General features: G+C 38.9%; 1 protein-coding gene across 1 annotated transcript in view; it reads right to left on the reverse strand.

Annotated features, from left to right (window-relative positions):
- Positions 1–3,696: 3,696 nt before the first annotated feature.
- The window catches only part of plg (plasminogen), a 34,399-nt gene continuing 12,885 nt past the window's right edge, over positions 3,697–25,210 (reverse strand). The window contains exons 5-20 of the mRNA XM_015346241.1: positions 24,448–24,562; positions 22,889–23,028; positions 19,179–19,299; positions 16,423–16,541; positions 15,845–16,007; positions 14,755–14,879; positions 10,888–11,044; positions 10,157–10,338; positions 8,578–8,726; positions 7,959–8,052; positions 7,523–7,637; positions 6,664–6,738; positions 5,930–6,070; positions 5,496–5,602; positions 4,555–4,700; positions 3,697–3,997 (exon numbers count right to left, since the gene is read on the reverse strand). Coding sequence (XP_015201727.1) covers positions 3,833–3,997; positions 4,555–4,700; positions 5,496–5,602; positions 5,930–6,070; positions 6,664–6,738; positions 7,523–7,637; positions 7,959–8,052; positions 8,578–8,726; positions 10,157–10,338; positions 10,888–11,044; positions 14,755–14,879; positions 15,845–16,007; positions 16,423–16,541; positions 19,179–19,299; positions 22,889–23,028; positions 24,448–24,562 — 2,114 coding nt within the window. The 3' untranslated portion in view covers positions 3,697–3,832. The remainder of the gene's footprint in view (positions 3,998–4,554; positions 4,701–5,495; positions 5,603–5,929; positions 6,071–6,663; positions 6,739–7,522; positions 7,638–7,958; positions 8,053–8,577; positions 8,727–10,156; positions 10,339–10,887; positions 11,045–14,754; positions 14,880–15,844; positions 16,008–16,422; positions 16,542–19,178; positions 19,300–22,888; positions 23,029–24,447; positions 24,563–25,210) is intronic.

A 25,210-nucleotide genomic window follows, 5' to 3' on the forward strand; every position in this document is an offset into this window, starting at 1 on the left:
AGGCCCGAGAGTGCTCGGGGGGGCCCTTCTGTGCCACACACACCGCACACGTACACGGTGGCAAAGACCCTGCAGGGTTTTTTTACCACCGAAGTGCCCCACGCCTGGCTGGTCGTGCACTGCAGAGCGACCATGGCACCACCAGCTGCCACTGTACCTTGCCACTGAAGGGTGCCCGCCACCCCCGGCGCAGCACCCCGTCCTTTACCTCCAAGGCCTCCCACAGAGCGCAGAGGGCCTTGACGGACTTTGGGTGCGGGCCGAGCTCCTCTCGCGTAGGCCGCACTCCTGCTGCCCTCCAGCGGAGCACCGGCCCCACATCAGGATCAGCTGCCTGACGCTGCGCCAGGTCTGACAGGCCCACCCCCAGCGGCCCCTCCCGGGCCGGGGCCGCGGTGCTCGCCTCGGCCACGGTGCATACAGCCTCCTCATGCTGCTCCCGCTAGGCGCAGTGGTGGCAGTCCGCAGCCTCGCAGGGGTGCCGCAAGAGAGCGTTGGCATTGAGATGGCGAGACCCCGCACGGCGCACGACGGTGAAGTTGTACTCCTGCAGGATCTCTATCCATCGCGCCATCTGCCCCTCCGGCTCCTTAAAGTGGAGCAGCCAGGTGAGGGACGCATGGTCGGTCCTCAGCTGGAACCGGGTCCCGAACAGGTACGGTCTGAAGTGGTGGACTGCCGTCATCACCGCCAGCAGCTCGCGATGGGTCACGCAGTAGTTCCGTTCAGCCCTAGTCAAAGTCCGACTATAGTAGGCCACTACATGCTCCCTATCTGGCCCCTCCTGCACCACCGCACCCACCCCCAAGTTACCCGCGTCGGTATCGAGAATATACTGTAACCGCGGGTTGGGGTAGGCCAGCAGAGCTTCGTGCAACCGGCCGAAGGCCGTCTCACAGCCCGAGTCCCATTCGAAACGGCGGCCCTTGTCGGTGAGACGGTGCAGCGAGGTAGCGATGCTGGCAAAGTCCCGGACGAACCTCCGGTAGTACGAGGCCAACCCCAGAAAGCTGCGCAGCTCCGTGACGGTGCGGGGAGTTGGCCAGCTCCTCACTGCGGTGACCTTACCTGGGTCCGTAGACACCCCTCGCGGTCCAACAACATGTCCCAGGAAGGTCACCTCCCGCCGCAGGAGCTCGCACTTGCGGGTGCTGAGCCTCAGGCCAGCACGGCGGATGCAGGCCAGCACCGCCTGGAGGTTCGTCAAGGCCTGGTCGAAACCCAGGGCATGAACCAGCAGATCGTCCAGATACAGCACACACTGGTTCCGCGGGACCGATGCCAGCACCCTCTCCATCAGCCTTTCGAACGTCGCCGGGGCATTGCACAGGCAAAAAGGCATGACTGTGAACTGCCAGAGTTCACTGATGGAAAGGCCGTCTTCGGACGAGCATCGGGAGCAAGAGGTACCTGCAGTAGCCACAGCGGAGGTCCAGGGAGCTGAACCAGGTCGACCCGGTGATGTAGTCCAAGGCGTCATCTATCCTCGGCAGGGGGTAGGAATCTTTCCAGGTGACCTCGTTCAGCTTGCAGTAGTTGACGCAGAACCTCCACGAGCTGTCTTTTTTTTTTACCAGTACAGCTGGCGCCGACCACGGGCTCGCGGAGGGCTCAATCACCCCCGCTGCGGCCATCTCCAGGATCTTTTCCTCGGTGGTGGTCCGCTTGGCGTGAACTGGTGGGATGCGGATGGGCCGAGCGTCGCCGGTGTTGATTTCGTGTTGGACCAGGGCAGTGTGGGTGCAGTCCTCATCTCTCGCCGCAAAGAGATCTTCGTTCTGGGTGAGTAGCTCCTGGAGCCGCTGCCGCTGGTCCTGATTGAGGCCCTCGCAGCTCTGCTGGTAGAGGTCCTCAACGGCACGCCTCGCTTCCACGCAACGCACGGCCCCCGCCGCCGCCGCCTTGTCTGGACCCCCGGCTTAACGTGACATCAGCGGCAACCGGGCCCAGTCGATCTCCTTGTTGGTGCCGCCGCAGGGCCAGCCTCTCCCGCATCAAGTCCGGGGCCTCCTCCACACCGAAGCGCAGTTGGAAAGCTGCTGCCAGCGCCGTGTATTCGCTTCTGTCCTCCTCCGGGACGTCCAGGAGCACCTGGCAGGCCGCTCCTTCCAGGGCTACCGCCAGGTGGCCGGCCATCTCCGCCCGGCTCCAGCCAATTGTCCGGGCCGCGAGCTGGAACTGCGCCTCGTAGGTTTCCCAAGGCGCTTCCCCATCGTAGCAACCTAGTCGCACCCGCGCCGATGGGTGTGGGAATCGCTGATCGGCTCCGGTAGGGAGAGTATCCTCTTTCTGGGGCACCTGCTGACCAGGAGTAGCGGCCAGTCCTCCCTATTCTGCTGGCGGGACCACTATTGAATAGCCCTGGTAAGGGCTGTGGCCACCTGTCGCACCCAGGAGTTGCTCAGGCTCCCTATGTGCGCTGCCGATGGGTTCTGTTTCTTTCAGCATCAGCTGGCGCTTAACAGAATCGGGTAATGTCTGCCACGATTTGTCCATCTATCCCACTACTGAAACCAATGTAGCGTTTACAGGTTCTTTTCAGAACAAAAGACCAGTGGAGACACAATTAACAAACCAAGCACTAGCTTTATTCATTAACAACCACACAAAACCAAACACAGGATATACACGCACATGAGGAGACTGACGGAACACGTACACATCTTTAGGGTGGTAATTACTTAACAACACGCTATACTTTTATATGACTACACAGGGCACTAGAACTACTAGGACATTATTTACACAGGTAGGGTCAGCCGCTGGTCATCGTGCCGACCCTCAGACTCTTCCTGGCTACCACTCCCAGCATGCCCAGCGGTACTACGAGCACCTAGGGGGGCTTCCTCCTCAACACCAGGCGAGGGCGTTACAATATTCAATACTTAAATGGGCACAGTTAAGACATTAAATATACATATACATACTGTCTACAGTACAGTTTGCATACGGTAATATGTTTATGTTCCTAAATCAATCTCTTTTATGAGCATGTGAAAGGCATGGTGAATCGATTCTCAAAAATTACTGTACTTTGCATGATTGGAAACAAATGCGTGATTGCGAAATGCTGTGGTGTTACTTTTACAAAGACAGTCAATGAAAAAAATAATGTGGACCAGGGCAATACTTTGAGTTTACAGCTTGTCCAAGGTCATTCATTATTAATACTATTAGTAATTTCTTCCTTAAAGACTTTGATGGCGACAGCTCAAACATGAGAGGTTGAGCTTTATTACCTCCACCTTGCGAAAATTCCAGATACTATTATTTTACTTGCGGTACTATACGAGAATTTACGGTAACTAGCGGTATTTACTGGTAACTTGCGGTAGACTGCGTAAAGCTCACCGCAAAATAATGCGGTATCGCCCGTGCATTTTGAAAGGCTGCATCTGTACCTAATACAGTATATCAAAGAAAAGGAAGACTAAAACTTTAGCATTTAGCCACACGTTCAAACCTGATTGTTTGTAAAAATAATAATACAAGTATTTTGTATCTTTTGTGACTGTGCTGATTGGTACATTGATTTAATTCTGTATTTATGAACCACAAGAGTTAAACGTAGAAGCCCAAATAAATGGTTGAAGAAAGGGTGAATGAAAGCTTAGAAGTCCAAATGAATAAAGAAGTCCAAGTTGAAGAAAATGGTGATCTTATAGAAACCACACGGGAAAGAAAAACAAAAACACGTAATATTTGATTTTTTTTATTGTCTAATTTACATGAGTACTGGTCAACTTACTTAAAATGTGCTTTTAGGTTCCACATATATGACTGATTTACAGGTTACGTTGTTTTTGAGAATTTTCTAGGAACCTATTTACAATCAAGGATTATTTGCAATTTGTTCCTCAACCCAGTCGACAAACTTTGAGACTCTAACATAGACTCCAGGTTTCATTGCATTTGCACAGCCCAGTCCCCAAGATGTGACTCCCTGAAGGATAAAAGTGTTCTGCGAATAGCAGACCAAGGGACCTCCACTGTCACCCTAAGAACACACAATTAAAGACATGTGAACCACACACGTTATAATGCATTACAATTCTACAGAAACCTAACACCACCAATGGCACATGGAAAACTTGGTCAGTTTTAATTTTGAGGAATGGCAATGAGATTTTCCTTAAATCAAAGTATGTTATATATTTATTATTTCTTAATGTGGTACAGTACATTTTTAAAATTGTATTAAATACAAAGTTAATTACATAAGATTCAATATCTTTATTTCAGCTGCATTTGAGTAGAAATCTATAAGGAAGTAAGCGAATAATCTGACTCTACAATCTTGTAAAAGGAAAGGTTGGAAATGTAATTTAAAAAACTAAGTGTATGATTTGGCTCTGCTCCATTTTGAAGAGGGAATTAAAACATATGTACAGTATATACTGTACACTGGATTGTTTCTAGCCCACTCCTGCAACCTTTGTTATATTTCTGACAACTAGATTAATAATCATTGTAGCATGGCAAGCATTTAACATTGAATTTAACATTATTTCCTCTGGTATCATTATCTGCTTATTAAAACCATGTCTGTTTTACCTGGCAGCTGTCTGAACCCCCTTCTATATTTCCAGCACACATTTCATGGTCCTGCACCCTTCCACCTAGATATGCAGGACGATTGCACACTTTGTTTTCAATGACTGGGAAACCAGTTTCTTTAAGCAACCCTTCTCCTCCAGTACCTACAAAAAGAATTATACAACACCTCAGATTCAGTACTGTATTTTGGAAACACTTAACAAAAAATGGGTAGAAGAACCACTACAAGTTATGCCCTACATAGATGTCTTCAAGAAACTCATTATTGTTTCTTTAGAACAATAACAACAAAATCTCAGAAGGTATTAAATAGTTTTTCAAAACCGTTAAATGCATTGACGAAGACAGCCAAAACACTACTTCATACTTTACATTTAAACCATGCCCACAAGGCATGTTTCAATATTTTGGAAGCTGATTCACCAGAAACCTCTTAGAACAAAGAGTGGACATTAAAAAAGGAATGTTGTGAGAATAATGTTGTGGGGAGAAGTGGCCTGCAGTTGTGAATACAACAAAATACTACTGTTTCTATAAATATTGTGACATAATGCATCATGTTTTAAATTCACAATGTAATGATTAACTTAAACATTGTTCATTTGATAGTTTTAAGCATATAGATGTGTTACCTCTTTTAATTGGATGGATCCTCAAAATTGGGTATTTTATAACTGAACATAATTTAAGTTTATTAGCATTTAACCAGATATTTATAAAATATTATTTTCCATTTATAAACCACTTAAGTGCCTTAAATCTTAATTTATATTAATAATTAATTATTTTCATAGATTTTAAACAGAAAATGACTAATAACAGTCTGTAGGCTGCAGAACAATCATTACTTGAGAGACTGTTACCTATTTATTGAATTGTCCTATTAGTGCACACTAATACTATTCCACTAATACTACTTCTCATATTATAGATCATACCTTTTGTCTCACCCCATCCAGTCACATAACATTCAGTCCCACTTGGGGCTATGTAATCTTTCTCTGGCAAACAAGCAGGCAGAACTTTATCATTTATTGTAGCAGGTCTGGAACAAAAAAAATGACACTACTATACTGGCATTTATTTATTTAAGTGCTAAGAATTGTGTTCACTTGTAATTATTTATACATTACTTTTTAAATAATATACAAACATCAAAATCAAGAAAATAAACTAGTCCCATAAGATTATGGAATTTGTAGACTTTGCAATAATACAGTATTATTTATAATAATACAGTAATGCAGATCCAGCAATGTGTCAATATGCTTGCCTGTATTATAGAGTGTATACAATACCTCAACTTTATTTTTTGAATTGGAAAAACAACATTGTGAGGTACTGTATGTGACCTGTAAATCCTGAAACAAACCTGGTTAGTTTGAGCAATGCAATATCAATTCCAGGCGGTCCTAAGATGAGTTTTTCCACATCTATTTCTTGCTTTGACAATTCTGTTGCTAGTTCTCTGTAGATTCCTAGATATACTTTGTAAGCAGCGGGTTTCTTTGATCTGCAAAAACATACAGATTTAAATACAGTATATAATACTTGGGAATTCTTATCAATTCATCAAGCGTACAATTACACCCAACAGATTAGAAACTTCTCAAGATGAAGTAATTTTTCTTCCTTTACATTTTGGGTTTTTGTCTGTTTTCGTGATAATTTTTTTTTAGCTATTTGTTTTAAAAATACGTCTGGGGAAATAAAGACACTTGAAACTTAATGTTCATTAACCGTAGTGCACAGTCTCTTACTTATGGTAGACAGCCAAAAAGATCCTATAGTGGTGCTTAGCACCCCAAGGTATCACTTCTTTGAAGGAAATGCTTTTTTTGTAACTCTACAATGCAAAAAAAGAACATTTGCATTGTTTTGATTTCCAGCAAGTTGTTTATACTTATACAGTGTATTTCAGTCATTTCTGTATTGTATTCTGAATATGACAACCAAAGAAGGTCCCACAACCAAAATGTTGTGTTTGCGTTCTTTTCTTTTCAGCATGGAATACACCTATTACTTGTTCCTTTGCAGCCTCTGCATGCTGATGCAGCTACTGACCTGAACTATTTCTGTATTAAGATGTCAAACATGCTTACTTACCTCTCAAGACAATGAGCTGCTGTCAGAACCCATTGTGGCCTTATCAATGTTCCTCCACAGAAGTGTAAGCCAAAGCTGAAGTACAGGGAATTATTGATTTTATTGTTTAATCAAATACTGAATCCAAAACATTTAAAACACCACACAGTAGTACACGTAATGTTCTCATAGGCTAAAATATCAGCTTCCCTTTAATAGTTTCAGTTTTATTTCTCAAACATTAAATATCCTAGAAATAAATTTTTAATTAAATCTTTAATTACCGAAATTATCCTGAAACTAGGATTATGCATTTACCCTTCCCATAACAAAAGATTTGTATCCTAATCCCTTCTACTCATTTGCAGGTTTTGACTTCACAGGACTCTTCCAGTTCTCTGCCAGTTTCCCTCTCTCCCTCACAGCTGAACATTGTCTCTTTTCTTTTCCTTTCAGTATGGAATAAACCTTTACTTAACTATAATGTAATTACTAAGGTGTATTATAATACTATTATAAATACTGTTGTGTTTTGAAATACTTTCTGTGTCACAAACTACGTGACACAGAGAGATGTACAGTATTACAATACCTAAACAAGCAAATTACAATTCAGTTAATGGTGATAGAGGACACTATTTTTCTTTTATATTTATTTTTATAAATGTCTTACCTATATGTAGGTAACCATTGTTAAGGATAAAAGGTACTTTAATCCACTTGCTATTTAGAACTCATTTTGAAAAATACTGAAGTGTTGCTTCAGTATTACTGTTTTTACATCAGTGTTAAATCTTCTTTACATGTTTTGCATCCATTGAGATACAATAAGCAAAGCATATTGTATACATTTTCAATAGCTATGTAAGAAATACCCTACTTTGTCCGAAGACTAATTTGCCAGGGCCATGAGTAAGGTTTGGACACACAGCCTCCAACAATTCTTCCAAAGCACCTCTTGGGTGTTATAGCAGGTTTTCCACACTCCAGGTTTTCTGTTTAAGAGCAATATATATAGGAACAGACAGAAGCATTAACATCTGAAACAATGTTCAGATTTATCAAGGAAACTTGTTTTTTACCAGACTATTTTTAGCAGTGATAAGTTTAGGAATTTTATCTCACACAAATTTGTGTTACTGAGTAGCAGTGCTTCGAAATAAATGTACAGAGTCAAGGCAGCACTTTTCACATTCTGTATCTTATGCCTGCAACTTAATGAAGTGTTTCTTTCATTCTTCATTTTGACACATTTCAGTTGCTGTCTTTTCTTAGTGTTTACAGTTTTATAAACAATGAAAGGAGAGAATTCTCACCACAAAGTGGAATTTGACAATAGTCCCATTTTTTGGCAGGATCTGTAGTGTAGCACCAAGGTCCATTCACATCACCATCAGGATTTCTGCATTTCTGAAAATTGTTTAGTGGTATTTAGAAAGTGTTCAGTTAATATTAATTATCTGAATTGAATATTTGAAAACAATAATAAAACTAAAGAATATTCTTAAAGGGAATATTAGTCTCTAGGTTACATTTCTAAGAAGAAATTTGTTTTTTAAAGCTTCAAACAACAACTGTAAAAGACAAAGCAGTTTTTTTTTAAATAGAGATGAACCCCTCTCTTGGAGACCCAGAATCCCATAGTTTTTAATTAAAAAAACAACAAGCCTAATAATCTGACATTATTATATATTCTGATATTGAATACTTTTTTAAAATGACGCCAAGTGCTTTAAGGGTTGGTCAGCCAATGACAAAAATACAAATAAAATGTGTCCAGTTAAATACAACAATAATGATTCGCTCTTAAAAGTTCTTAAATATTTGGTGATAGATTGGCCCTAAAATAAGCAATATTATTGAAATAAGTAATGTCGTAAGTAATATTTCAACTATCTTAGTATCTTAACAAGATATTTGAACAGACTCACTCACATTTGACTCCAGACCTTTATCAGGGTGGGTCTGGGGTGTGAAGCTGGCATGCTGATGGGGAGTGTTGGAGCTCCATTCTTGGCAAGTTACTCCAAGTGCAGTGATTGATGTTGGGCCTCTATAATCCTGTCCATTGCCAATCATGCAATCTGAAAGAGAAAAGTCACACTTTAACTTCTATGAACTTTGAACCTACAGTATATGCATTTTAAGTAAGAGGATCATATGGGCAAGGATAATGCGACCAGCCAAGGATATAAGTTTAAACCTGTACACCCAGTACTGGTCCCTCTGAAAACAGTGTTTCCTTGTTTTCACTCTCATTTAGCTCTCAGGTGCTAAATTAATACTTTACTTAACTTAATAAACAATAATACAGATGTATAGCAGGTAGTGGAAGCTAAAAATAAAAAAAATAAGGTACATATCTTTAACTCTGTCACTTGCTGTGGTTATTTTGGGAAAGTGTTCAGCTCAGAGTGATGTATTGGTGGCTCAGTGTTAGGATTCTGTAGTATCATCCAAAAACTATCCCAACTATAACCCAAGTTACATTTTTAACAAATTGTCCCTTGACATAATTAACTCTTTCTCTAACAATAGAATAATTTGTAAACTATATTCACATTTATAAATATTGAATATATCACAGTATGTCAAATGCAAAACATATTATTAAAAATATTTAATAATATGTTTTGTATTCACTTATTTTTATTTTAAATTTAAAAGAAATAATGAACCTCCAGACCAACAATCTCCACGTTTCTCAGAAAGAGCAAGGGAATTTAAAGATCCCCTTAAACGAAATCGCAATTGAGTTTTTTACATGTAGATTATACACCATTTAGTTTAAAATACAAATTTTAATGACACTACATATATTTTTAAATTCTTAAATTATATCATTTAAAAACTAAATTTTCATTTTTATACATGTTTTGTGCTGCCTGTTTTCTTCTTAGTAGTTTACATAATTATGTTTTTATGTGTGAAATACATTTGGGTTAATAACATCTGTTCTAAAAGGTTTCAGATTTGTTTTAATTTGTATCTGTTGTAACTGTTAATACAATTAACTGTAACTGTTAAAATTAATTAAACAAAATAAAAATATTAAAAAGCATTGTGTCATTAATATAATTATTGTGTATCTCTAAATGGAGTTAATCTCACCTACAGTACTTTGCCCTCCTCTCTCGCTGAGATTTGCACATCTGGTGCACACCTTTAGGCTAGGTTAGGCTGCCAATCCTTCAGCTAGAAGAATTACACCTAACAAAGCTAATACATTTTGTCTCATAATCTCATTTATTAGTTTCTGACCAAACTACTGAACATACTTTCTCTTCCGTAAGTTTGAACTTATTGCATAAAAATGTTTTTATTTTCTTTCTGGAATATTACAGAGGAATATTACAGAGGAGGCAAGAAGAGATGGCTGATAAAATGGAGGGTGGTGTCATTCAGCTTGTAGTTTCTTAATTCAGGTTCATATGTAACAAAATAATTCATGAGTTTAGAAGGGACATTAAGATTTTGTGAGACTGTCATTTTGATTGACTGAGACAAAACTCACCTTTCACTTCATCTTGTTCTGGTGGGGTTTGAGGTTTGACTGCTGATGTGACAGCATCAGAACTGGCCTGCACCACACACTTCTCCACTCGGCAATACTCCCAGCGCACTGAGGGGTCTGTGGTATAGCACCATGGTGCACGATCACCATCGGGGTTCCTGCAGAAATTTCTCTTCAGATCGCTGTGGATCCAAAGCAGAAAAAGAGTCTTTACATCTTGCAGTGTTTCGAAGAGCAATATACCCCTACCTTAAGTATGAAAAGAACCAAAAAGCTGAAGATCTCACAATGTAAGAGCACAGACCAGATAAGAAAGCAGCCATGTTTCCTGATTTTGGAAGGTTCTTTCTCAATCATGCTTACAACAGACACCTTATTCTTCATAGGGAGAAACCCATCATTTAACATCCTTGCAGGAGAGAGACATGACTGGAGGAGCAATGTGCCTCATACTGGAGTGTCATAGGAATCTAGCCTGCTACATCTTACACCATTCAAAACACAAACCTAGACCAAAAGCACTTTCAGTTTTAAAAAAATCAGGAAAGAAGTTTTATATTTGGATTTCATATTGTAATCTTGGCTATTTTTACAAAATAGAGTAATTATACAGAAAATATCAGAGAAAGTGATTCCTTATCTGAAAGAATACTCAGCTTCATTTTAAAAATACAATTTCATCCTTTTTGTAGATAAAGGGCATTTTGTGATTTATGTCCCTATCATCCTACGCTTTTGGGAAGCTTTGAGGAGTCTTCTTATGACTGTGAGGAACCATGGAACTCCAGGCTTGGCACTTCCTCCCGCTAACTGTCTCTGAGATGACTCCTCGGTAACTGGTCCCATTTCCCTCATAGCAGTCAATAGCAGGAGGGATGATAGGCTCATCTACAGGTCAGATGGAAGCAACATTAGTTATAAGTACATTTACATGGCCTATTGTAACATGCTGTGGTTTAATATGACTAGATGTTTGTGTGCACTTCTGGAATTTGGCAAATATTTTTACTCTGAGATAACTTGTCGGCAGAATAAACTAGCATGAACAGTTCAACTAAATAATGTACATTCTTGTACATTCAAGATTTACAGATCTCACTCAGTTTTTTAATGCATTGTTTACTCAGGAATATATTGGATACTAATAATACTAATATGATACTACAACATAATGGGTGCTATAAAAATAAAAATGCTAATATCATACATCATAAGATGTAATGGCCTCTGTTAAACTTCTTAGTTAAAAAATTGTAAACCCAAAAGCCAATCACAAAACTTGATGGTGGTTTTTTTGTCTACAAGAAGTTGCTTCCTTCTAGTCAACAGTCAAAGTTTCGGTCAAGCACTGTTTTTGTAGTTAGCAATTGGCAGGTATATTGAGATTTTGTTTTAATCTGGATTATAAAAACATCAAACACACAAAATCAAGTTTAAAGAAGTACTTTTTAGTAGAGTATTGTATAGTCAGTTTAACAGCGGTACCCTCTAGTACCTAAGACAAAAATGCTGTGATTAATTATTTGCTTTAAAATTGTGCTGTCATTACATTGGAGAAGTATAATATTGTCAACAGATGAAGACACAAAACTTTGACACTTTTGATACTTATTGAACTACCACTCCCTATTTTGTAAAGTGTAGTAATTAAGCAAAAAATGCTCAAGCATTTAATCAAAATTAAGATGTGATTTAAAAACCTTGTATGGTCCGTACAGCATTAGTATTTAAATAATACTGTAACATTTGATTAAATATTTTTAAGAGTTATGGTCCATTCACATATTTCATTGTAATATTTACACAAAAAATGTTTGTAAAAGCTCTTATTTAAATAAATAAAATGTATGCAGTATCCATTATCAATTTTGAAATGGATTGAAAATGCTTGCAAGACAAAAACCAAATTATAAAGCAGGTCTCCAATGATGTAGCCTCACATCATGGCTGAGAGGTAATTATTTCTTTCTAAGAGGGTTCACTTTATTTCATGTAATGAAATATAATGAGCAAAATACATATTTGTATTAAATAACAAAAATAAAAAACGTTTTTCATTACTCCACTTTTATTGTATTTAGCATACTGTATCATGAGGATGGGAGGTTCTGGCAAGGTGGAAGCCGTGGCCAGAACTACATTCCTCAGTAATCTGCTAGCAGCCATATCACTCTGCAACTCACAACTGGCAACCCACTGAAGTTATGCAGGTGTGAGCCTGGTCAATACCTGGATGGGAGACCTCCTCAGAAAAAACTAAGGTTGCTGCTGGAAGAGCTGTTAGTGGGGCCAGCAGGGGGTGCTGACCCTGCGGTCCATGTGGGTCCTAATGCCCCAGTATAGTGACGGGGACACTATACCGTACACAGGCGCCCTCCTTAGGATGGGATGTAAAACTGAGGTCCTGACTCTCTGTGGTATTTAAAAATCCCAGGGTGTTTCTCGAAAAGAGTAGGGGTGTAACCCCAGCGTCCTGGCCAAAATTTCCCATTGGCCCTTACCAATCATGGCCTCCTAATAATCCCCATCTATGAATTGGCTTCATTACTCTGCTCTCCTCCCCACTGATAGCTGATGTGTGGTGAGCGTTCTGGTGCACTATGGCTGCCGTCGCATCATCCAGGTAAAAACAAACAAACACAAATAAGGATAGGTCTACATCACAAATTGTTCGCCTACTGTTTCTTTGCCAAGCCAGAAACCTGAGCTCTTTTCTTTGATGCAAGAAAGTCTAATCTTGTCTTAAAATCCTGAACTATGGCTTCTTGCAAGATGGAGAAGAGGTGTGAATCTGTCAGGCGGGACCTATGTGATGACTTGTTCCTCTTCACGACAGAGAATAGCTGCTCACACAGGTATGTGCTTCCAAACATGCAGTTAATATCCACAACTTCGAGTCGAACTTATGGCATGGACTCTGGAATAATGGGTGGGAAACTGCTTGCACCAACAGTGTCAAATTTATGTTTCAGCACACTATTACACTGGAGCTCAATTAGTTCCATTTGTAAGTTCACTGGTGCACTCTCCGCATCAAAACGACATGGATTTTTTAAACTTGAATTCCTGGGATCAGAAGTCTGTAAATCGTCGTACAAATTTGGCGTGAATTGAGATTAGTTTTCTGTCAAAGTCAGTGCTTGCAAAGGTTAGTTACTTGAGTTCATTGGCAACTGTTTGGCAAGTTGGAAAATGTCCAAAGTTCCCTTGTTGCATTTGATTTTGTCACAAACACAAAGTCAATTTGGAAGCATTTCACTGAATCATACATGTCGGTGATCAAATAACTGTGTCCCTGTAATGTACCATTCAATGTTGCGAGGTGGCATACTACAGCACATAAAAAAGCGAAGTCACAAAGCCACTTCTCGTCTCAAATCTCCATCATAGATATCCCTTTGTTTTCCATAATTTGTTACATCTCTTTACGTAGCTCAAAACCACCCCACAGATGGAAATTGATAGTTGAGCGGTGTCTGTAGCATCTGTGCTCTCGTCAATGGCAAGTGAATATGCAATAAATTAGTTCGCTTTCTCTGCAAACTGCTCTTGTAGATCGTTAGCAATCTCGTCCATTCGAGTAGTCATTGTATTTCTAGTGAGACTGATGTTTGCAAAAGTAGACCTTGTTTCTGGACACACTCCTTCACTGACTTTTAACAGGCATTGCTTTGGAAAAACGCCCTCACAGAATGGTCTCCCTGATTTAGCTATTTCTTCAGCCACGATAAAACTTGCCTGCACTGCTGCTTCATTTTGTGATTTGGCTTTTATAAACATACTCTGCTGGAAATCAAGTTCCCTTTTTAACTATTTTTCTTTTCCTTTCCGAAGTACTTAAGCCATCATATTTTTTTCCATGCTTTGTCAGGTAATGGCGCCTTATGTTAAACTCTTTCACAATGTCCACAGTTTCTTGGCATATTAGACACAATGATTTTCCCTTGTGTTCAACGAACAGGTATTCTCTCTCTCACCTTTCTTGAACAACTCTACCCTCTCTGTCTACTTTTCTTTTCTTCAACATTTTCTACAGTTACATATTGCTATCATGATGATAGGGTTTTTTCTATTACTAGATTCAAGGTGATATCTGTGTAAACGTAACTAATCTAATTCGTTTTACTCCTGAGGGGAGGGGAGGACATTAATACTCAGTTGTTGCATGATGCGATTGGAGCCAAGGGCCTGGCTCATGGACTTGGAGTTCCTGCTGTCGTGGGACTCATACAATAGAGCGGGAAAAGTCCTGCAAGGGCCCGATTAAAAGGATTGAGGGGCGAATGTGGCCCGTGGGCTGTGAGTTTGACATATGTGCTCTAGAGGAAGCAAGATGCTAAAACTGCCACCAGGAGAGAGAATTGTGGAAGCATGTGGTGCTGTCAGTGAGGAAATGTATCTCTTTTCCAGTCTAGCTAAGACAAAGATGGGTAGGCCAGAGGAAATTACCTACGCTTCCTCATTTGCTGCTCTGTGTGATTATGGGGATTGTTGTTGTTAACCAAGATGTGAAAGCACACTGGCTATTTAGTATAACAAAAAAATAATTGGTGATTATTAACTTATCAATAAAAAAGCAATACACATCTTACACTTACTTATGCTTGGCTCATCACCACAAGTTGGCACTTTACAGTATTCCCATCGAGTATTGGGGTCAGTAGTGTAGCACCAAGGCATCCTCTCACTGTCAGGATTTCTGCAGTAGTTTAACTCAAGGCCCCTGAAAGGACAGCAACACTCTTTATTTGTCTGTATTTACACATATGGTTTCCAGCATTTTTTTACAATTTCATCTATAATTGCCTTTGAATGGAAGGACATAGTTTAGAATTAAGCCATACAACATCAAGAAAAGATAACTGAAATTCATTGTAAAAAAGATTTCTCAACAATGAATGAGAGAAGATAATGTAGGGAAGAAATTTAGGATTATACTGTATCAATTTAAAATCATAGTCAACATATTGTATTGTACATTGTTGTCTATTAGAGAGTACACTAGTTAAACCACTATGGCTTATGATATCACCTTTTAAGAATCAGTACCATTTAGCCAAAACATGCTAGTAAACAACTAGGGCACAAAGATGACATGCTCTGGCCACATACTTGTTGGCTCTGTTGTATCTTGAGATCTATGTAATTTGCAAAGTCCCAGGTCAGGTTTTGAGTTGTTTTAGTCTCCTGTGCTACTGTTCATGTACAGGGGGTCTGTTGTTAAGATGTTAGCTGTGGTAAACTACAAACAGAAAATTGGTTAAGCCCTAGCTGAAGCTTTCTTTGGAATAGGAAGTACAATTAGAAATATTGTTAGGAATATTGTACTGTGAAAGCTGCTCAATCAAGGCAACAAAATAATAATGTAATCTAATAGTGATCTGTGTGTTTATCTGTTAGGTTGTAAATAATGACAATAAATAATTGTTTGCCTTTTAAGTATGTGCCTCTTTATTGCTACATCATATCAATGTGACAGGGACATAAAGAAATTGTGTGATCATTTGTGGTGTGTAATTGGGTATTTTAAATTGGTGTCAGGAATGTTTTTACTGTTTTTATTAGTATACCTCCATGAGAGGAATGAGAGACGCAAACAAATATCAAAACTAAATATTAATCCTCATGAAGTGCATTAAAAACTTTCTCAGTGTGTTTGAGGAGCTTTCTTTAAATAGACTGGCTTACTTGCAAGGGTAGTTTTCTGGAGTTCTGGAATGCTTGTGTGGGTGCTGAGAGCTCCAAGACTGGCATGCCTTTCCAGACTCAGTCACACCAATGGTTCCACGGTAAGCACTACCATCACCGGAGGCACAGGTGAGCTCCGGAGTGATTGAAGGAGGCTTGGTGCCTGAATTAAAGAATTTAAAATATAAACTTTCTCTTAACCCTTGTGGTGTCCAGATAAGACTAGGACATAAGGCCAGTCTAACTTTCAGGCACCAAATCTAAAACATACTGTAGCCCCAATGAGATATAGACTTACAGTACATTTGTGATGTACACATCCTTGATATCCACTGTAGAGAATAAAAATGCAATTAAAAGCCCAGTAACAAAGGCATTCTGTATGTTATGTGTTCTATACATTCTTTTTATCTGTGTCCTACACTGCAAGGGTAAATTGTATATACTGTAGATATTACATCTTCTGAACTGACCTGCAGAGTCCTTGCCAGGCTATTTTTTTCTCTCAACCATGAGGGTTAAATGATGAATAGTTAAGAAAATACTTAATTGACACAGTCACTATAGGTTATGCTTACTGCAGCGTGGGATAGAGCAGAAATCCCAGCGTTTGGCTGGATTTGTAGTGAAGCACCAAGGTCTGGGCTCTCCATCTGGATTCCTGCAGTAGTTTTCATCCAAGTGTTTATCAGGAAGCCTGGGATTCAAAACACACAAAAATATATTTTTATAGGTAAACATAACTGATCAATTTATTCAAAAAGTTGTAGATTGGGGTCTCTGTTTATAGTCATTGAAAATGGAAAAAATGTGTCAAGTTAAAACATATTTTCAGTAAGAATAAAAAAGCAAAAGATATTTAAATTTGATGCAACCAATGAAAAAAGGTCACACCTAATGGAACTGTTTAAAGAGGTCCAGCCCAGGAAAAATATTTCTTGAATCCTAGAACTCTCTCTTCGAAATTCTTGTTGGAAGGTTACCTCATTGGATATACCACTATGGCAAATACCCATAGCTACAGTATATCAGAAGTGTAAATATTTTGGTTAATTTTTAGTTTTGGAGGTTCAGTTCTTCAATTTTGTAAATTTGAATTTTGAATCATGATCCTCAGCTTAGATGTTATGCAATTCTAAACAGGATGAATTCCTTTAGAATTTTCTACCATAGACTTCAATGTATTATGTTGCACATGCTGTCTTATTCTCCTTTGGAAACCTTGGAACTTGTTAGAAAGATCTCAGTGGCTCCTGTTTTCATTCATGTAGGCGAGAAGGTTTGATAAACATTTAATTTGTAGGCCTTATGATTTTTGTATTTTTACTTAAATATCCAAGAATATTAGTGTCTCTGTACAGAAAATGTACAATACAACTTCCATAAGACAAAGCTCTTTTGCTCCATTACCCATTGGTGTGCAGCTGCTAAGGAAAGTAATGGATGGCACACCTATTAGTCATCTAAAACTGAAATTTGAAGCAACAGCTGACTATTCGACAGGAGAATTTTAGTTCAAAAATAGAAATTGTGCAATGCATAAAGATATGTACTGTATTGTAGCAACAATCTGGGTGGAATCTATGCTCTCCAATTGAGGAACATTAACGATGTCTTTAAATCTATCTACCTTTGTTTTTTTTCTGTGTATAATGATTCATTTGTATTTAGATTTATTGTAAGACACACAGATTTTATTTGGGTTTTGTAGTAAATAATACTGTTGTTTAAATGTTTAGAAAAGGGGCTACTTTTGCCAACATCTAATATTCTAGATGAGATTGGTCATAATCCATATGGCTGTGTAGCGGCGAGGCTTATTAATAAGAAAGAATTAAGTGTTCTGAGCTTTCCCAAATGAGGCCCCATCTCTCTGTTCATCTCTGTGGTGCAGCCACAGAGAAACTATTCATGCAGGCTGATTTAAGGTTTCCTTTGATAAGGGACAGCTCCCAAAGGGGGATGCACTTAGCTAAGCCTGGCTATCATGATCAATGGTCATCCATTGGCGCCTATCTGTCTAGGGAGTGCCAGATGGACATCTGGACTGCATTCCTAAGTGTCAGGAGTAAGTGACTCATATCTCACCTTGATCAACCAATCAGGGACTGGTAGGGCCGAGTAACCCATGTGGGACTCTGATGCCCATGGAACTTTCAGCCAATGAACGAGCTGAAGTTCCTCCAGGTAAAAACAGGCAACACAGAAGGCCTGAGAGAATTTCGTAGGATTCTGTGGACTTTTCTTAAGAGAATTCAAAGGAGAATTCCAGGGCAGGCCGGCCCAGGAGCAGAAGGCTCCCAAGGGCAGGACATTCTCGCAGCGCGCCTCCTGACCATCCTGAGACTCAGCCCGGACAACCACGGAACGGCCAGTGTGTCCGAGTGCCAGAACTTTCCTTTGTTCTAAGAGTCTAGAGTGGAGGTTTCCAGAGAGTAACCAGAGGATCCACCAGAGGTTAGCACCAGCAGCAGGCCTCGTGAACGGGTCGGAACTGTGGACAGCTGAACCACTATTCAGAACTAGTGCTTCATCAGGAATGAACCGGTCCTCTTCCTGACTTGCTGGGACCCACAGTCATCTTTTCTCCGGTGCACAAACTTTGCTAGTTAAAGCCAACACTAACTAGCCGGTCAGTGAGCATCTACAGCGCACCGTCGCAAACCGCACAGCACAGCCTGGCACCGAGCCAGAGAGCGCGGATTGGACAGCAACAGCCTGCAACTGTTTCTTTCTGCCCGCAGGAGATCTGAATCCCCAAAGATTGGATGAGTATTCAACTTCAATGCATTACAGCTCGAGAATTCAATTGTTATCCAAACCAGTTTATATCAATTTAATTCCTAAGAGTTATGTACTTGTTTTGAGTATCTAATGTAGAAGTTATAACCAAGTGCATTTACGAAACGGTCTAAATGAATGATATACTGAACGTATGTCCTCTTGATATATGTAACTCTTTGTAACTGACTGAATATATACCTTTTGTATTCTGATAACCCTCTCGATAAGATCTGTTAGGTTTATATGCATATTCTATGTATTAATAAATGTATCCTCGTGTATTAGTACCTGTGTGTGTGCGTTGTTTGAGTTATATCGCATGGTTGGATTCTAAGGCCATCAAAAGAATCATTTTGTCATTTACTGCTACAATTAATAATTGTCCCAGTAAATGCCCAAACCCTACAGAACTGGTGCCTTCAGAGAGCACACTACAGCTGTAATATCTAAAATGCAGTTTTTTAAAATTGTAAGGAATTTCTATAACTGAAAAACTTAGAAAGTAAGGACTGTACAGTAAACTGACTCAGTTTCACTCTTGCACACTCACATTTGAGGAAGGTATCCATGGCTATTAGGTTTTTGTGAATCCCAGCGCTGACACTCATAGCCACTCTCTGTGATGGATGTTTTTCCTTCGTAATCCTCCCCACTGCAGTGCATACATTCCTCTGTTGAATTTTCAATAGCATTTTAGTCAAATATTCGTTATGATATATGGTTAACAAACACTTACACACGATCATGCTAAGCCTGATTGAAAATGTATGTTTAACAAGCTTAGCTTAGCTTTATACAGTCATTACCAAATCAAAAACAAAAGTAATGGGAATTGCTGTTAAATCAATTATGATAAAGGACATGGATAAATCATTAGCTTTAATAAAAACACTTAAGGTTTACTCTAATTGTACATTTCAATTTGCTTTAAGACATGTTTATGATAGTACAACATACAGTAGTGTGAACAACTATTTGCCCCCTTCCTGATTTCCTCTATTATTGCATATTTGTCACACTGAATGTTTTCAGATCTTTAGACAAAATCTAGGATTAGATAAGAGAACCTGAATGAACAAATAACACTTTTATATTATTATTATTTCATTTATTTAATAAACAAAGTTACCCAACACCCATATCCCCTGTCTGAAATAGTAATTTCCCCGTTACACTTAATAACTGGTTGTGCCACCTTTAGCTGCAATGACTGCAACCAAACGCTTCCTATAATTCTTTCACATCGTTGTGGAGGAATTTTAGCGCGCTCTTCCTCACAGAATTGTTTTAATTCAGAAACATTGGTAGGTCTTCGAGAATGAACTGCTCATTTCAGGTCCTACCACGCATCTCTATTGGGTTTAGAGATGATTAGGTTTAGAGATGACTTTGATTAGGCCACTCCAAAACTTTCATTTTGCTTCTTTTCAGCCATTCTGATGTGGACGTGCTTTTGTGTTTCGGATCATTGTCTTGCTGCGCGACCCAACTATGCTTCAGCTTCAGCTCACGGACAGATGACCAGACATTCTCCTTAAGAATTTTCTGATACAGAGCAGAATTAATTGTTCCTTCAATTATGGCAAGTCATCCAGGTCCTGAGGCAGCAAAGCATCCCCACTCCAAAAAGTCCAAAAAGTTCCACTTTTGACTCATCTGTCTATAGAACATTCTCCCAAAAAGCTTTGGGATCATCCAGGTACTTCTTGGCAAATGAGAGACAAGCATTTATGTTCTTCTTGGTTAGCAGTGGTTTCTGCCTTTCTACTCTCCCATTGAGCCCATTTTTGCCCAGTCTCTTTCTGATTGTAGAGTCATAAACACTGACCTTAACTGAGGCAAGAGAAGCCTGCAGTTCTTTGAATGTTTTTTAAGGATCCTTTGTGACTTCCTGGATGATTTTTTGCTGCACCTTTAGAGAAATTGTGGCAGGCCAGACACTCCCCGGAAGATTCACAACTGTTCCAAGTGTTCTCCATTTGGAAATTATGGCTCTCACTGTGGTTTGGTGGAGTCCCAGAGCCTTAGAAATGGCTTTGTAACCCTTTTCTTACTGATAGATATCAACAACTTTTTTCTGATCTCTTCAGGAATTCCCTTTGATCAGGGGATAATGTGCTTGTTGAATCTTTGTGTTGGCAACTTGACTCTGATGGTAAGGGTCAAAATAAGGTTTGTATTCAGCAGGGCTGGATATAATCAAGCCTGGCTGTATTCAGTCAGTTGACTCTAAATTATCCCTTCAATTGGGTTGATTTAACTAAGGGGGCAATTACTAGTACATTAAAAAATGTGTTATTTGTTCACTCAGGTTCCCTTTATCTAATATTAGATTTTGGTTGAAGACCTGAAAATATTTTCAGGTTGACACCTGAAAACAAAACTGTACAATAATAGAGGAAATCAGTAAGGGGACAAATACTTTTTCATGGCACTGTATGTTCCACAAACGTGAAAGTTAGTTTTTATATGATTATGCATAATACAACAACTCACAATATAGTTTTTCATAGTTTGGGCTGTTTCGGGCTGTGTAAAAGAGAGATAGTCAAGTACAATGTTTTCAACTTATGTTTAGCTGGTTCTAACTTTAGGACAATGAAAAAGAAAAAAAATGGAGGACTACAGTTATATCTATATGCTGCATTAACAATGTGAAACCAGTGCTTTCACATAATTCCCAAAATATTTAACTAGAGATTTCACAACACATCAAGATATTTTGCTAAATATGTGAAATTCCCATTTATACATTTAGGGATGGTGGGAAGTCTCTTGTTTCAATTATTTACCAGTACATATAATACATTCAGGAACAACTGTTTTCAAATACATCTTTAAGATAGGTTTAATACTACAGTATATATGCTATAACAATTTGTATAAAATCATATCTATATAATATTATAATCTCCCACACAGAAACAGTAAATCACTGTAAAACACAATCATTTCACTAAAGCAAGCCAAAATATAACGTTTTTGGAACGTTGATAAAAATGTACTGTAAATTATCTATTATAATGTGTCTTTTTCAATTTTGAATTAGTGCTATATGCATACCTTGTAAGTTAATTCTATTTTCTACGAAAATGTTGGATTTAGGTCATATAATTTCCTGATTCCTGAGTACCAGTAGGTTTAGACAAAATGACAGTCTGAAACTTATTTCCCAGAAGGCAAAGGGAATGAACTGTAGCCCTCAGTCACCTGAGTCACCTACATGGAAGATGACCATGAAACTTCAGGTGGCTGAGGGCTACAGTTCTTTCCATTTGCCTTCTGTGAAATATAGTTTCAGACTATATTGTCATTTTGGCAATCTAAAAAAGTTTAGCTATCGCTCAAACAGAGCTAGGTTTTTGTTTTATTACTTTTGTTATAAAAGTGTGACTAAAGCCTTTTTACATCTGTACCTAAAGGGAGCTTTTCATGTGCAAATGTCCCTTAGTCAAGTTATCCCATGTAGAGATCTTTCACATTACAAAATGTGCAGTGCTTTCAATTTCACAGGGTTCTACCCTTATGTGTATTTCACATACAGGAGGGGACCCACTTCATCTACCACTGCAACACTGACCTGGGTGACATGCAGCAGATGTTTGTTGTGTGGGGAGTTCTGCTACACATCAGATCAGGCAGGAATGTGATTAATTTCACCAACTTAATTAAAGGGGAAATTTAGCAAGGCCAGGTAGAGTATGTTCAGAGTGGAATTGAGCTTGGATGCTGGGGTTGACACCCCAGTTCTTATGAATAATGCCATATGATCAGTCATCACCAAGCAGTCAGTTTAACATCTGTTCTGTTGAGGAATTGGTTAGGAAAATCAGACGTTTTTCAGAACAAAAAGTGTCACCTACAGCAGTGACCTCATTTTCCTAGAGATGGGCCCAACCATTGCTTGCTCCTGAGATCAGGCTACAAGGTGGTACCACTGCTGTCCTTACCAAAGGGTACTTACTACAGATCAGAGATAAGTATTCAGTTCAAACCTGTGTTTTGTTTGTTTGGAATATTGATAACAAAAAGATAATAAATTACATGTTAAAATCTAAGGACGTTATCACAATTGGAGCTGTTTAATTACTTTATACAGTACACAGTATTTTTTTTAGATAATTTGACTACCTTTTTTCAAGCTCTTCTTCTTTTCTAATAACATTTAAATTGGATGTTTCAAAGTCATGGGATGATGTTGTAAAGATTCCCCAGCTTGTACATTACAGTTGTGAAAGTATAATGGATGAGTGGTTATACCATCACAGTCCTGGATAGAACAGTGTTCCCATCTGACACCAAGATCGGTGGTGTAGCACCAGGGACCCTTAGAATCTCCATCAGGGTTTCTACAGAAGTTTGACTCCAGATCAGCATTTGGGTGTGTGGTTGGATTGACACTGCAAAGTTATCAAATATAGAAAGAGATGACTAAGCAAAAATGCATTACTGTCAGTAGGTTTTGTGCTCAACTCCTGGAATATTACTCCCTGTGACAATGTAAATGGGAACAAATATGACACATGACATTCTTTAGTAATATATACTCATATACTGTATACACCTGGAAAAGTATTTCTCCAAAGTTACTTACATTTTGTCCTTACTTATTTTTTGTTACTTATTTGTTAATAGTAGGTCCAGTTGTCTATTATTACTCTAACATTGACAAGACACGTGAACTTGAATTCTTCATGAGCAGCAATGGCTAAGGTGATGCCATTATAGATCTTCAAGGAAAAGACATTATCGGGGTAACACACACTCCAGGACCATAATATCTGTGCATTTATTTAACGTGCAAGGCAGAAAAGGAGAGAAATTCAAATAACAGCAAATTTCAACCTGGGGCCCAAACACCCAGTTTTATCAAAAATTGTCTACCCAGAACTCCACAGAACAAGACAATATAGTCTGGTTGCAGGATAATGTAATCTGGATGATGAATGTACAAACCAATCATCATACCAGTGATATCTGTTTGTGAGTCCAGTGGTACAAAAGAGCACTGGCAATTGACTACTAAGCAGTGGAGAAATGTAATATGGTGCATTGAATAATCTTTCACTTTGTTCTCGGCATAGTTCTTGACACATGGTGCACCAAAGGAACTCTAGAGCCCTGAGCTGTTGGTTCCAATAATGAAGGGATCTGGTGGTCCAATAATGTAGGGTGCATTTTACTGGCATGGATTGTGTGCACTCGTTCCCCAGAAAGTAAGTCAATGTTAATTGCAACTCAATGATACATAGTGATCATTTTCATCCACCATTGCCATATTGCAGTATTTATCTTCTGCTTGGAGGAGTACCTTCCACAGAGCACTAAATTGCACAATGCTTTGCAAAGAAAAATAAGAAATCCACCCATCATCTAACAATCCAGTGACAGGAAGTTGCTTGTCCTTTTTTGCGCTACAAGTTAGAGCATATTCTGGAATTACAGTGTAAGTGCAAAGTAGGACAAAAAGCATAGCATTGATCTAGCTATGGACAGGATGTCTGTCAAAGCAATAACTCATTGCAGGAGTTAAGGAGGTGAGTATACTATCAGTAGTGCCAGTAGTATCAGTATACTATAGTAAATTGGATATTTGAGATTTTAAAAAGGTATGAATTAGAGGAGAGTTAGAATTACTACTAGATCTTTTATTCCAGGTGAATTCACACTGAAATCAGGTTACTGGTTTTAACAACATGGCTGAGAAGCTTGTTCTATACAGACAAAACAATTTCTTGGATTTAACTAAAAATTCATATTATATGACATAATGTTATAGATATAATACTTTTAAATATTGCTTAGAGAGAAAAGTGTACTTAGGGTTGTGTGGGTAGGTAGATGCCCATCTTTGGCATTTCTTTCCTGATACTGTTGTAGATTGTGTTCCTCTGTAGCTTTCACCATTGCCAGTCTTACACTCCACCAAGTACTCTGAAAAATAAATAGTAGCCATATTTCCATAGTGAGATCTGTGAGGACAACTAATATAAAACAACCATCAATTTAGCAAACAAAAATCATCCATTGACTCTATGAAAACATTAAGACCTGTATAAAGCTTTGACATTTCAGCTCGAATTCAACATGGTTTTATATTATTTTATGGCTTTCCACTTATCTTACAGCTTTCATAATTAAGCAATTCTATACACTTACTTATCATTACTATTAATTTATTCCCAATTTAGTAATGAGCTAGTAAACCTGGTCTAAACTATGAATTAGTAATATTTTCCAACAGAAATAATGAAAACATTTTTATTTTCAATAGATACTTGTATACTAACAGTAACATTGATTAATAATGTTCTGGCCTTACTGTTTTGAGGCTTCTTCTAATGTTTTAATGTAATTAAACCAAGTGTTAGTTTTCTACATAGTCAACAGAAATTTAGAACATAAACAAGTGAAAGAATGTTCTTCAGTAAGTCAAATCCTGACCTGTTTGTCAGTGCTGTTTATTTAATCTCAAATTTCAAACTTTACAGACTCGTGTTTGTTTATTTTTCAAATCTGAACCCAAAAAAGTCAATGCCTGAGAGGTTAAAAATTTACAGATTAAAAGGAGAAGGTTTCTTC

This window comes from Lepisosteus oculatus, chromosome 2 (assembly GCF_040954835.1).
Source record: "Lepisosteus oculatus isolate fLepOcu1 chromosome 2, fLepOcu1.hap2, whole genome shotgun sequence".
In the NCBI taxonomy this organism is placed as follows: domain Eukaryota; kingdom Metazoa; phylum Chordata; class Actinopteri; order Semionotiformes; family Lepisosteidae; genus Lepisosteus; species Lepisosteus oculatus.